General features: G+C 48.9%; 1 protein-coding gene across 2 annotated transcripts; it reads right to left on the bottom strand.

Annotated features, from left to right (window-relative positions):
- Positions 1-1082: 1082 nt before the first annotated feature.
- On the bottom strand, positions 1083-13047 carry Cln3 (CLN3 lysosomal/endosomal transmembrane protein, battenin). 2 transcript variants are annotated; one of them, XM_021167921.3, is made up of 17 exons: positions 12923-13047; positions 12052-12196; positions 11750-11850; positions 11527-11605; positions 10308-10404; positions 9493-9564; positions 9038-9117; positions 8849-8934; positions 8118-8190; positions 7890-8033; positions 6274-6386; positions 4215-4261; positions 4069-4137; positions 3928-3983; positions 3719-3812; positions 1467-1607; positions 1083-1383 (listed from the first exon to the last, which is right to left on the bottom strand). In XM_021167921.3, exons 3-17 carry the CDS (start codon positions 11793-11795, stop codon positions 1264-1266), a joined length of 1317 nt encoding a protein of 438 aa, XP_021023580.1. In that variant the 5' UTR covers positions 11796-11850; positions 12052-12196; positions 12923-13047; the 3' UTR covers positions 1083-1263. The 2 variants fall into 2 exon arrangements, with proteins under 2 accessions (XP_021023580.1, XP_029335861.1); XM_029480001.2 differs by having other exon boundaries at positions 11750-11846.
- Between the last annotated feature and the right edge of the window lie 31 nt (positions 13048-13078).

Genomic DNA, 13078 nt, shown 5'->3' with positions numbered 1-13078 from the left:
TCTCTGTTTTTTGTTCTTTGTTTTCTTTTTCTGCCTCTCAAGTGCTAGGATTAAAGGCGTGCGCCACCACCGCCCGGCTTTGAGTTCTTTATATATTACGGATATTAGCCTTCTATCAGATATTGAGTTGGTAGAAATCTTTTCCTATTCTGTAGGCTGCCAGATGACAATATCATTTGCCTCACAAAAGCTTTTCAGTTTCATGAGATCCTGTTTATTGTCAATTTTAGTGCCTGAACTATTGGTGTTCTGTTCAGGAAGTTGTCTCCTGTGACATTCGTTCAGGGCTACTACCCACTTTGTCTTCTATGAATATTGTAGGGTCAATCTAACCAAGCAAGTCAAAGACTTATATGATAAAAACTTTCAGACATTGAAGAAAGAAATCAGATTCCCATCAAAATTCCAACACAATTCTTTATAGACTTTGAAAGAACAATACTCAATTTCATATGAAAAAAAAACAACAAGAAACGCAGGATTGCTAAAACACCTCTGTACAGTAACAGAGCTCCTGGAGGAGTCACCGTCCTTATTTCAAGCACTACTACAGAGTTATAGTGATAAAACCCACACAGTATCGGCATAAAAACAGACAAGTTGATCAATGGAATCGAAGACCCAGATATAAATCTACATACCTATGGACATTTGATTTTTTATAAAGAAGCCAGAAATATACACTGTAATTATTGTAAAACAAGATCTTATGTAGGCCAGGCTGACCTCGACTTTCTATGTAGCTGAGGACCATGACCTCTGGATCCTCCTGTCTCTACCTCCCCAATCCTGGGACTACAGGCTTATATTAGCATAGCTGCTTTTGAATTGTTTTCCAGGGATAAAACTGAGAGTCCAAGACATCTTGGGCAAGTACTCTACCACTGAACTATAGCCCTAGTCCTCAGGGTCTCACCGTATATATCCCAGGTCAGACGTGAACTTGTATTCTCCAGTCTGCTGAGTGCTGGAATTACTGGTGTGTGCCATACCTTGTCTGAAATACTTTATACATTCATAAATACATATATTTCACAGTGGGCTCATGTAAACTTTCAGTTTCAGAGACTGCACAAAAAGGAAACTGTTAAAATAAGCATTTATTAGAAGGGCAGAGGGTAGGAGAAAACTCTGAGGCCAGCTCAGGAGTGGGAAACATCAGGGGCTCCTTGCTGCAGTGGGGCAGGGAAGGGCTGTGGCAGAGCTCGAAGATGTGTGGTCTGCCCGTGTGCCTGCAGATCAGTGTGTGCTGAGCAACTCCTGTCAAGGGAGGTGACAGAGGAAGTCATGCAGAGGCAGGGCCAGGACCCCCGACAGGGAGATTCCCAAGGTGTCAGAGATACAGGCAGCTTCCATGGCAAACTCTCGGTGCTTGTCACTGGTCTGGGAGAGCAAAGAGCAAGGGTTAGGCTTCCATCCACAAGGCTCCTAAGGCCACCCACAGCCCTTGTCCAACTGGCACAGACCTCCAGAGCAATGTTGTGGAAGGTATTCACGTAAGCGGCCCCACCCAGGAGCCCTTCATACAGAATGATGATGAAGATGAGGTAGATGCTGGGTAGGAAGCTCAAGCATACATCTGCCAGCAGGAGGGCCAGATTGAGGCACTGTGGGCAGAGGGAAGGGAGGCGTGAGACTGGGCAACAGTACGGCAGGGAGGCAGCAGGTCTCAGAGCTGCCAGGTTATAGGAGATGCCGCTGAAGCAGAGGGCTGTGTAGGATCCCAGGGCCCAGCTGGGCCTGTGGGACCCCGACATCTTGGTAGGCCCTCGATGACCCCATCCTCATCCTCACATGCCTTGTCCCTGTCACTCTTAGCCTGTAATGTTCCTCAACTTCCCATCACTGGTGAGCTCTCAGTCGGACCAGGGTCATTCCTGCTGTGGTCATCAGTCACCTCCTCTCCTTCTTGCCTTTTTTGTTTCTTTTTTAATGGCATGAATCCTAACACCTAGACACCCCTACCACGTGTATCACACATACACACACATACACACACTGCAGATCTAACACAGGAGCTTGTGATTCAGAGGCAAATGCTCTACCAGAGTCCTATCCTCAGCACTCAAGGACCCCCTGAATAGCACCTGTTCTCCCCTAATTACTGCACTGAGATCAACAGGTTATTGACAATGTCTGGAGACCTACCTGCCGTCTCACCAGCTAGGGATACTGCTAAACACCCACAGCAAGTAACACATCAGAATGATCTAGCTGCACATGTCAAGAGTACACATTTTTGGACTGGAAAGATGGCTCAGTAGTTAAAGACACTCGCTGCTCTTCCACAGCACCCACAGGGTGGTCCACAGCTATCTGTAGTTCCAGTTCCAGGGATCTGATACCCCCTCTGGCCTCCATGGGCACCAGGGGCACAGGTGGTTCACAAAGGTTTGTGTATATATAAATTAAACAATGGTCAAGGCTTATGTGGGCCTCAGATGTAGGTTCAAGGCCAGCTTTGAAGACTTTGCCTTCAAATAAAAAGTTTAGGCTGAGCTGGGCGGTGGTGGCACATGCCTTTAAACCCAGCACTTGGGAGACAGAGGCAGACGGATTTCTGAGTTCGATGCCAGCCTGGTCCACAGAGTGAGTTCCATGACAGCCAGGGCTACACAGAGAAACCCTGTTTGGGCTGAAGAGATGGCTCAGCTACAGGTACTTGCCTGTATGACCTGAGTTTGATCACCAGAACCCACACGTCAAAGAAGGGAACCAATCCTGCACGCTGTCTTTTGACCTCCATACACACGGCTTGGCAAGTGTCTCCCTCCCACCAATAAATAAATATAAATATAAGTATGTTTATTTAACTTGTATAAAATAAATAAATAGGGCTAGAGCGATGGCTCAGTGGTTAAGAGCACTGACTGCTCTGCCAGAGGTCCTGAGTTCGATTGCCAGCAACCACATGGTGGCTCATAACCATTTGTGATGGGATCTGATGCTCTCTTCTGTAGCACAGCTACAGTTTGTTTATATATAAACAAACAAATCTTTAAAATAAATAAGTAAGTAAATGAAAGCAAGCTTGAGGGCTTAAGAAGTTCAGTAACAATCAGCAAGGACCCGGCATGAACAAGGCCTAGGTGCAGTCAGAATGACTATGAGGACAAAGCACGACGGCCAGGCACGAGGCACAGGCCCTCAACGCCAGCATTCATGAAACAGATCTGTGAGCTCCAGGCCAGCCTAGTCTACATATCGGATTCCAGGCCACCCAGGACTACACAGTGAGATCCTATCTTAAAAACAAAGAAAAAAAAATAAAGCAGACAAGAACAAAATCAAATAAATCAAAACAATATCTTGTTCTTCCTTTTTTTCTCAACATTGCTATACAAACACTGAGAAATAGGTGTTGCCCACGGCTATTAACTATTTTAAATTTTGCAGTACTAGGGATGGGACCCACAGCCTCAGACAGGCTAGGCCAACACTGCCACTGAGGTGCACAATCCTGCTCCACCCCATCTGACTTCCTGATAGGAAACCTGAGGCTCGTTAGAGGTTCAGAGACTGCTGTGAGTCACACAGCTCTTGAGAACAGAAACTGGAATTTACCCACAAGTATGACTGGCTCCTCCTGGTGCCACCGCACATTTTATATGGAGCCCGGCTGGCCTTGAGTGCTGTACTTAGGAATGCTGGAGTATACTAATGTAAGGAACTCAGGAGGCCGAGGTGGGTGTGAACAAACAGGGCAGGCACTCAGTACCTGGAGCAGGGCTAGGACCCAGGTGAACCGTATTCGGCAACATTGGAGAGAAGAGCGCGAGGCAAACACGCCAGCCTGGTAGAGCATCTGGTACCTAAGGTTGGGGCAGAGAAGAGGAAGAGGCTCTCAGGGCACTTTTGGGGGTCAACCCCAGGACCCCAACATCAGGGATCCTCCCAGCCTACTGCCCACCTGCCAACTTCTCTCACCATCGGTACTGCTGAGCATGGCTTAGGGAAGTGTTCCGGAAAAACAGGAGCTCGAACTGCAGCGAAGACCAGATAGATGGAGATGGCGGAAACTCAGCCCTATCTCTCCTCCCACATCCCTCCCCAGCGCCCCTCACTCACAAGTCCCTGGTTGATAAAGTATTCTGCAAAGTAGACCAGCACCAGAGGGATGATGTATCGCAAGAGACCCTGGAAGAGTCGGGAGATGTAAGTGGAAGGCAAGAGGCAGAGGATCTTCACGGGGCACCCGCAGCCACCATTCAAACCTTGAACACTGTCCACCTTTCCTGGAGGGAGAGGTCCCAGCTGGTACCTACAGAGCAGGGGGAAGGGGAGGAGGTTGCACGCTGACCGCTTAGCTAAGGCGCCAGCATGCAGCAAGCAACCAACCACCACAGCAGTGTGTGGATTTAAACGCTACTTAGTCGTCGCTAAAATGGTAAACTTCACGCTGTATACATATGCATATACACACAAATACATATATAACTTTTTTTTTTTTTTAAAGAGCAAGACTGTAGATCAGGGTACAGCTTTTATCTACCGACTCCATCCCAGACTCTGGCTGAGCCTTTCATTTCTAGAACAACTAGGCTCCTTTTCTCACATAAGGCCTCGCCCTGAGCTGTTTCCTGTGCCTAGAACATGTTCACCTAGGCGTTTGCAAAGCTGACACCTTGACAGCCAAGTTTCAGCCCAGAGATGTCCTTCAAAAGGCCGTTTTGGGCTGAAGAGATGCCCAGTGGACGAGGGCACTCGCTGCCGAGTCTGAATGAGCAGAGCTCAATCCTCAGAAAGTCGGACCTCACACTTGTGCACATGCTCTTGCCCAGACAGCTCCATTCTCAAAATTAAAAGGTTTGTTGTTGGGGGTTCTCTTGGGGGCTCAAGAGATGGCTCAGTGGTTAAGAGTAATGGCTGCTCTTCCAGCGGACCTCAATTCCCAGCACCCACGTGGCAGCTCACAACTGTCTATAACTCCAGTTCCAGGGGATCCAACACCCTCCCATAGACATGCACACAGGCAAAACACCAATGCACATAAAATAAAAATAGACAAATTGTTGCGCAGTGGTGGTGCATGCCTTTAATCCACACTTGGGAGGCTGAGGCAGGTGGATCTCTGAAAGTTTGAGGGCAGCCTGGATTACATACAGTGAGTTCCAGGACAGCCAGGGCTACACAGAGAAACCCTTCCTCGAAAAGCAAGCAAGCAAGCAAGCAAGCAAACAAATAATTACAAAAGTAAGTAAATAAGTAGAGCCTTTCTCAGAGCTGGAGGGGTGGCTTGGGGTTAAGTGGCGGCACACACCCTGAATCCCAGCGCGTGGAAAGCAGAGGCAGGAGAATTTCTGAGTTCTGGTCTATAGCGTGAGTTCCAGGACAGCCAGCGCTACACAGAGAAGTTCTGCCTCAAAAAACCAAAACAAACAAACAATTTTAAAAGAAAGAAAGCAAGAAAGCAAGAAAGCAAGAAAGCAAGAAAGCAAGAAAGCAAGAAAGCAAGAAAGCAAGAAAGCAAGCAAGCAAGCAAGCAAGCAAGCAAGCAAGAAAGAAAGAAAGAGCACTGGTTGCTCAACCATGAGGGTCCGCATTTGAATCCTGGCAACGTCGGCCAGCTCCCAACTGCCTGTAACTGCAACTCCAAGGCATCTGATGCCCTCTGCTGGTCATCCGCGGTATAAGTTCACAAATACACACACACATCAATAAATAGAAAAATAAATCCTAGCCAGGTGTATGGTGGCATATGTGTTTACTCCTAGCACTTGAGAGGCAGAGGCAGGTGGATTTGTGAGGTTAAGGCCATTCGAGAGTACACAGTGATTTCTAGGCGAGCTAGGACTATACAGGGAGACTATGTTTAAAAACCAATAAGCAAAAACTTGAAGAAAAAACAAAACAACAAAAACCCCACACTTGGAACCTTCTGTATAGCGGCACCCTTAACCATCCCCACCCCATTTCCTTAACTGTTACTTTCTGGGTCTGTGTAGGGTCTTACTATGTAGCCCAACTGGCCTTGAAATCATAGAGATCTGATTGTGGCTGCCTCCCGAGTGTTGGGATTCAAGGTGTGCGCCACCCCTCTGGGCCCCATCCGAGGTTTTATGTCCTGTGAAAATGCTCATTCCTTCATCTCGAGCACTACCATTCCCAGCAGTCGGAATGTCTGGCATGCAGTCAGTAGTTAGTAAGTATACATGACTGCTTTGACCCACACCTGTACACCTAGCAGCCCGTTTCCCTCAACTGTGTCCACTGTTGAGACCAAAACCCCAAGGCGGAAAGTGGCCCTGGGATGGGAGGGCCTTTGCATCCTACCTGGCTTTGACTCTGGGGTCTCGGTGCCTATGAGAGGCTGCCGGGCAGCAGTCTCTGCCTCGTTTTCCCCTCCAGGGTCCAGGGGTTCAGGAGATGTGAGCAACAAGAAATAGCTGGGATGGAATGGAGAAGCGAGTCAGGGGGCTCTTGTCGGGAAAGGCCCCAGAGGTCCTGCAGGCCTGCCCCTCCAGGCCCGCCCCTCCCGCCCTTCACACTTGCGTGGGGCGCTCCCAGCCTCTATGGTATCCTGTGCTGGGAAAGCTTCCTTGTTTCTACCCAGGGACCTCATTTGACTCAGTCACAGCACCTGCTCCGTTTCCCTGTTCTCAGTACTACTTCTCATATATTCACCACTTCACAGAGATTCTTCTAAATGTGTTTCTTGACATGTTTATTCACGTAGATACTGCACTCTGGTGACTCTCCCCACCCACTCGGGTCCCCACACCCTGTGACCTTTCCCACATCACAGGTCCCTTTCTCATACTCAGTGTCTTTTTGTTTCGTGTTGTGACTGAGTTTACCCAGGGTCTGTGTGATCATGGGATTTCTTTCTTTCTTTTTTTCTTTTTTTTTTTTTTTTTTTGAGACAGGGTCTTACTATGTAGCTCTGGCTGGCCTGGAGCTCAAGATGTAGACCAGGCTGACCTCAAACTCACAGAGATCCGCCTGCCTCCTGAGTGCTTGGATTAGAGGCATTCGCCACATATTCAATTATCTCATTTAGCTTCTGAGCCAGGGTCTCCATGTGTATCCCAGGTAGGCTTCAAACACGTGATCCTTTTCTGTCACCTCCCAAGAGCAGGACTGTGGGTGTTCAGCATTACACACATACTGACTCCTTTTTTCAAGATAGCCATGTAACAGGCCACCGGACCTTAGGGACAACTGACTCCAATGGAAATGCCATTCAAACTATAAAATTCAGCATGTAGACAGCACCGCCTGCCAAAACTAAAACAAAGGCCTACTCTATCAAAATCCATAGTTCAGCGACAGTCTCTGAATGCACTAGCCTTGTGTTTTGGCTTCTGTAGTTCTACTTCTGGCTAACTGTTCTTGTTGATTGAAGTATGTCAACCCAGACCATGGTTTTGTACTTGAAAGCTCACCCTGAGAAAGACTCAGGCTACACTGGGATTCTGAACATGCAGTGTGCAGTTACCAGGTGACTAATTGGCTTTCCACTGGGTTTAAACCCATGTCTGAGCCGTCTTTCTGGTGGATACCCCACAATAGCCCTAAGCTATAACATGATGCCTCCAGAGTGCTGGGATGAAAGGCATGTACTACTACACCTGGCTTAATAATGTTTTCTAAAATATACAAATACACACAGAAGAAATAAACCGAGGTGCACTCAGTCCCAGCCCCAGTCTCAGGAGCCGACCTGTGCGGATGAGACAGAACCAGCCTGAGACAGAGACAACTGAAGGTCAGGAATGAAGTTGTCCAGAGTCACACAGCTAACACACCCCCACTCTGAGATTCCAACTGAGGGGTGTCGAGAGTCCAGAATCCACACCCCTTCACAACAAGGCTGAAGAGCTCTGAAGATTGGATTAGCATCAAGTTCCTCCTTCCATCTTTCATCCTTTGGGCCTAAGGACACTCACCTGGCTAGCAGCAGAACAGGGATCCCCAACATAGAAAGTAGGGTGTGCTGCGGGGAGAGGCCAGCCTGGGTGAGTCCCAGGTAAGACAGCGATCCAAGAAGCCCTGCACCCCCGGTACCCGAAGACCACCATGAGATCACAGCACTGAAAAGAAGACAGGAGCACTGAGGAAGATGGAAACCAGCAGGGGGCACACGTCTCCCAGTCCTCCTGGCCCAGGCCGCTTACCTGGGGTAGAAGGCAGTCAGTGAAAGGAAGGTGACCTCCCCTAGCCCTGAGGAGATGCTGGCCAAAACCACTCCTGGGAGGACAAACAGCAAACAGTGACCTTTAACTGAAAGCCACAGTCCCCAGTGGTTTGTTTACAGCCTCAACTCCATCAGCTCAGCAGGGCTAAGAATAGATCTGTCACTGAACAGACAGGCTAGGGTCTCACCTGAAAAGCCACACCCTCCTCCACATGTCCTCTCCAAGACTGTACCCCCATCTTCATTCAGTTAATAATTCCCAATTATTCAACCCTGCTCATCCCCACCTATACTCAGTCTCCCCATTCCTTCCTATTGACACCCTCCAATTGTTCCTAGAGCTCACTTCTGGTTAGGGAAGCTCTAGAAGGTTTGTCTTTGAGACAAAGTCTCGGGGATGTAGTCCAGGCTGGCCTGGAACTTGCTATGTAGATCAGCCTGGACTGGCCCTCTCCTTGTTTTTTTTGTTTTTTGTTTTTGTTTTTTGAGATAGGGTTTTGCTGTGCAGCTTAGGGTAGGCTTGTGGCCACTCACTGTGTGGCCCCAACTAATCTCAAATTCACAATCTCCCAAGTGTGTGTATGCATGCATGCATGCACGCACACACACACACACACACACACACATACACACACACACACAGAGGATGCTGGGGAGACTACAGCACATCACTCTGTTGAGTCCATCAACCTCTCCCAGCTTCGTACTCACCACACAGGCTTAACCCCACTGACTGAGAGAAGGCAACCAGAACAAAGCTCCCAGCAGAACAAACTCCACTGAGGAGCACCCGGGGGCTGAGAAGAGATGAGGAGGAACTCAGAAGGCCACCTCCATGCGAGACTCCCCAGACTCCTGCTTCCTCCCACCCTGCCTCCCTCCTGCCACCCCGACCCAGACCTGTAAGGCAGCAAGTGAAGGCCAAGAGGCGCCAGGAGTTTGATGACAAGGGTGGGAAGGATGTCTGCTAGGAGTACCGCCTGAGACAGGAGAACACAGTGAGAGCCTAGACCCTTCCCAACCCAGCCGGGGAGCCAGCCAGTGAGACCTGCTGCAAGTTAGGCTCTGGAGTTAGATAGATCTCTGTTCATTCCCAGCTCTGGGGCTCCTCAAATGGCTGTCAGGGCATATTTACACACCGAGCTTCAGTTTCCTCATCCAAAGAGGGAAACTTACAGTGTTTCACTCACAAAGCTGGGTGGGGGTGGTAACCCGAGCTAATAAGTACTATTCACAGAACATATTCATCACTGCAATCCCAACAGTCCCAACTGGATGGGGGTGGGGGTGGGGGTGGGGGTGGGGGAACGAGATTGCAAAGGCATGGATCGTGGGGTCCCCACATGGACACTCACAGCTGTGGAGATCGAGTTGCAGTCAAATCGAGATGAGCTGTTGTGGGGTGTGGCTGTTGGGCCTGGTTCCACCTATGGGAGAGAAGAGTCTTTCTGACAAAGCGGCAGGAGGCTAACCAAGGCCCAGGCCCAGTTCGGTCCTAACTTCACAAACGGCTGTGGGTAGGCAAGGCTTCTTGGGGGCCTTGGTTTTTCTATGTCCACAACGAAGAGAGTGTTTATAGGCATCTCAAACTTGGGGCCAGAGGCCAAACACAGCCCCCCAAGATGGATGCACCATGTTTAAGAGCATTCATATAGAAATCTGGGTTTCTGGAAAATCTCAGCTTGGGTCAAATTCCCTCGTGAACCTGCAAAGTGGAGGCTGCGCCTCTTAGGGCCTGCGTGCTCTAGCTCACTGCCGCCAAAGGCTCTCCACCTGGGTAATGTTACCTGCCAGGAGCATTTGTAACATCTGGAGACATTTTTGGCTGTCACTTTTGGTTGACAAGAGGCATGGGATGCTACTAAACGTCTACAACATGCAGGACAGACTCACAACAGTCACCTGACCTCAAATGTCAACAGGGTACAGTGACAAAACACACCACAAAATAAGTTCTTACCCAGCCAGTTATGTGAGCTCACCAACCTGGTACCCGTTGCTCTCTTTAAGATCCCTCCTGCCATGAGGATGTGGGAGACTAAGACCTTTAGCTCCACGATCCCTCCCAGAGCTACTCTAGGAGTTTTTCAGGGGTCCTCTGGCCCTGAGTGGGTCCCTAGTATTTCCATGGGGACTGACCTATGGTGGCGGTGAAGAGGGGCTCACTTACATGGCTCTGGTTTCCAGATGCCTGCTCCTGCTTGAGGATGTCATGGGCAGCACTCAGCATCACCACATATGAGAAATTGTTGCAAAGACCCAAGATCCTAGAATGAGGACACATCTTCACTGTCTGGCTTTCTGTCCACCTACAGTCCTTAAAGAGCTCTCCCTTATCTGCATTCTTCAAACACTTTTTTTTTTCCTTCTCCACTATCAAAACAGGCCTTGAGATTAGACCAGCTCATGGCCAAGTGCCAAGACCTCCTCCTAAGCACTATTTCTCCTACGCTTACACTAAGATTCTGATCCCTGGGCATTTCTCATCAACTGAAACACACTGTGGTACAATGCAAATATCTAGCGTATTCCTGTGCAAAACGGAGACAAATTTTCAACTGCTGATCTCAAGGGAATCAAAATAATAGCAGGGCATATTGTTCTTATTTTCATCTCCCAGAGCTGTGCTCAGAACTTGGCAAAAGCAAATTGGCTGGGGACAGAGCTCACTTGTACAACAGGACATGAGCCCGGGAAGGACCTGCTTTTAACACCCTGCACTGCAAACAGAAACAATGGGTGCTCTGGGCACGGTGCTACAGCAGGCCTATAACTGCAGCACCTGGAAGGCAAAAGCAGGATTAGAAATGTCAAAGTAAGCCCCTACTGCTTGTAGAGTTTGAAGACCTTTCCAAAAAAAGAAGAAAAAGAAGAGGAAGAGGAGGAGGAAGAGAAGGGATAGACGGAGAGGGAGGAGGAGGAAGAGGAAGAGGAGGAAGAAAGAAAGAAAGAAAGAGAGAAAGAGAGAGAGAAAGAAAGAAAGAAAGAAAGAAAGAAAGAAAGAAAGAAAGAAAGAAAGAAAGAAACCAAAGTTACTGCAATCCAGTTGGCTGGAGGAAAACATTTAATAAATAACTCTACAGATACTAAGATCTGATCAATAGGTGAAGGTGGGAATTTAATGGAACTTGAAAAGTTCACAGTTGATTAAGTATCTGTGTATTCAACTGCTTTTCACAACTTGGCTCTCATCATCTTTGCTCCAATCGCACTTTACTTTGTTTGTTTTTCGAGACAGGATTTCTCTGTATAGCTCTGGCTGTCCTGGAACTCACTCTGTAGACCAGGCTGACCTCGAACTCAGAAATCCGCCTGCCTCTGCCTCCCAAAGGCGTGCGCCACCACGCCCAGCTGGCACTTTACTTTTGCACAACTCTCAGACCACTTACCAGAAACCCACTGCATTCTTCCAAAGGACACTCCGACTATCCAACTGAGGGGCCTGGGGCTCTGAGTCGGTCTCCTCCCCTGGGAGGTAGAGAAAGCATGACCCCCACTCACTCGGGTACAAGAAGGCCCCGCCTATCCCGCATCGTGTTGAGGGGGCAGGGCCACCATCCCAACTCCTCGGCAGAGGTGGTCATTCCCAAGGCAACCGACGAGAGCACTCACTCTCAGAATCCTCAAGGCGCCTCCACGAGCCCGCAGAACTTCCCATAACATTGAGTTCGGGTCCCCCAAAGGGTCCAAAGTCAGCGTGTGTTCCGAGCTAGCTTCAAGAAAACAGATTAAAGTCTGGGACAGGTGGGTGCGAAGGATCAACGCCCCGCGGTCAGTCCCAGGTTCCGCTGTCTGCTATACACGACTGTGCATCGAAGGACCCCCAGATCTCCAGCTCGTGTTCACCCACGCCCCACCCGTCTGACCCCGCCCCCTGCCCCTCTAAAGCAAAGCCCCCGCCCCCAGGCCTGTACCTTTAAGAGCAGCTGAACTCTCCGCAAAGTAGACTAGCGGGTTGGGGGTCACGTGACAGTACCCGTGAGCCTTCCATCACGTGCTTGAGGGTTGCTTCTTACTTCCGGGTCCTTTTTTATCTTTTTCGCCTTTAGGCTTCTCAAACTTAGGAGAATAAAAGAAGGAGAGTTCAAGAGAACGCTGGAAGCACTGATTTTGAACTGGAGTCGAAGGGAGCCACAAGTAGAGCCGTGAAAAGCGGCGCTCTAGACGCCTACCAAATCTGCCAGTACTAGTCATGGCGCGGGAGGCTTCAGCTTCTTTCCCACTGCTCTTACTTGCCTGAAACAATTATGGCTACTTTGCTGCGGCTGTCCCACTACCCCACCCAACGTCCCAAGGACAAGTTCTGCTTGAGAGCAAAGGCGACCAGCCTCAAGTGTTATCTGTTGTCCTTACAGACCTATTGTAAAGACCTATAATAAGCATCTGGGAAGTAGCTGAGAGTAGATCGATTAAAAATAAGCACCCACAAAACAGGATTCTATGAATTATCTGTGGCAATATTCACGATGTTACGGTTAAATCCCCTTTGCCTTACTATCCTAGAACAACAAATACCACGAAAGTTGTCCAACCCCTGGTTTTACAAGAGAAAACCAAGGTCCCTCCGCCCTGCTGTGCAACAGAGGCTAGACTTTTAGCTGACTTCAGAGACTCAGCAGTAAGAAATAGAGCAAAGGTGCTAAGTTCACTGAGAAAGCTGCTATGGGTGTTTTTCCTGGCCTGTGATGTCAGCCGTTTGTCCTAATTGAAAGTTAGGAGAATGAGGCTGAGAGGATAGTTGGAATGTGTCACCTCACAGTTCCAAATAAGGAGCCCTTCCCTTACCTTCCACTCGATGGCAGGGCAGCATCTTGACCATTCTTCATCAAGCCTATTCCTCTGCTATAGCTTCCAGCAGCCTCTGCCCACTTCTCCCGGGTCTTTTCAACCACCTGTCATTAAGATTTGCCGTTTGAAACATGCTCTCCTGTGGTGTTCTTC

This window comes from Mus caroli, unplaced genomic scaffold, assembly GCF_978045245.1.
Source record: "Mus caroli unplaced genomic scaffold, Mus_caroli_1 scaffold_8, whole genome shotgun sequence".
In the NCBI taxonomy this organism is placed as follows: Eukaryota; Metazoa; Chordata; class Mammalia; order Rodentia; family Muridae; genus Mus; species Mus caroli.
Note: the sequence above shows the minus strand (reverse complement) of the source record. Positions and strands in the feature narration are given on the sequence as shown.

What these genes read in the sequence shown, in the direction of transcription:
- Cln3 (XM_021167921.3), bottom strand. Translation starts at nt 11,795, where the DNA reads ATGGGAAGTTCTGCGGGCTCGTGGAGGCGCCTTGAGGATTCTGAGA. An exon ending in AAAGGTGGACAGTGTTCAAG is followed by an intron (nt 4,138 to 4,214) that starts GTTTGAATGGTG and finishes CGACTCTTCCAG; the next exon opens with GGTCTCTTGCGATACATCAT. An exon ending in TCCACAACATTGCTCTGGAG is followed by an intron (nt 1,384 to 1,466) that starts GTCTGTGCCAGT and finishes TTGCTCTCCCAG; the next exon opens with ACCAGTGACAAGCACCGAGA.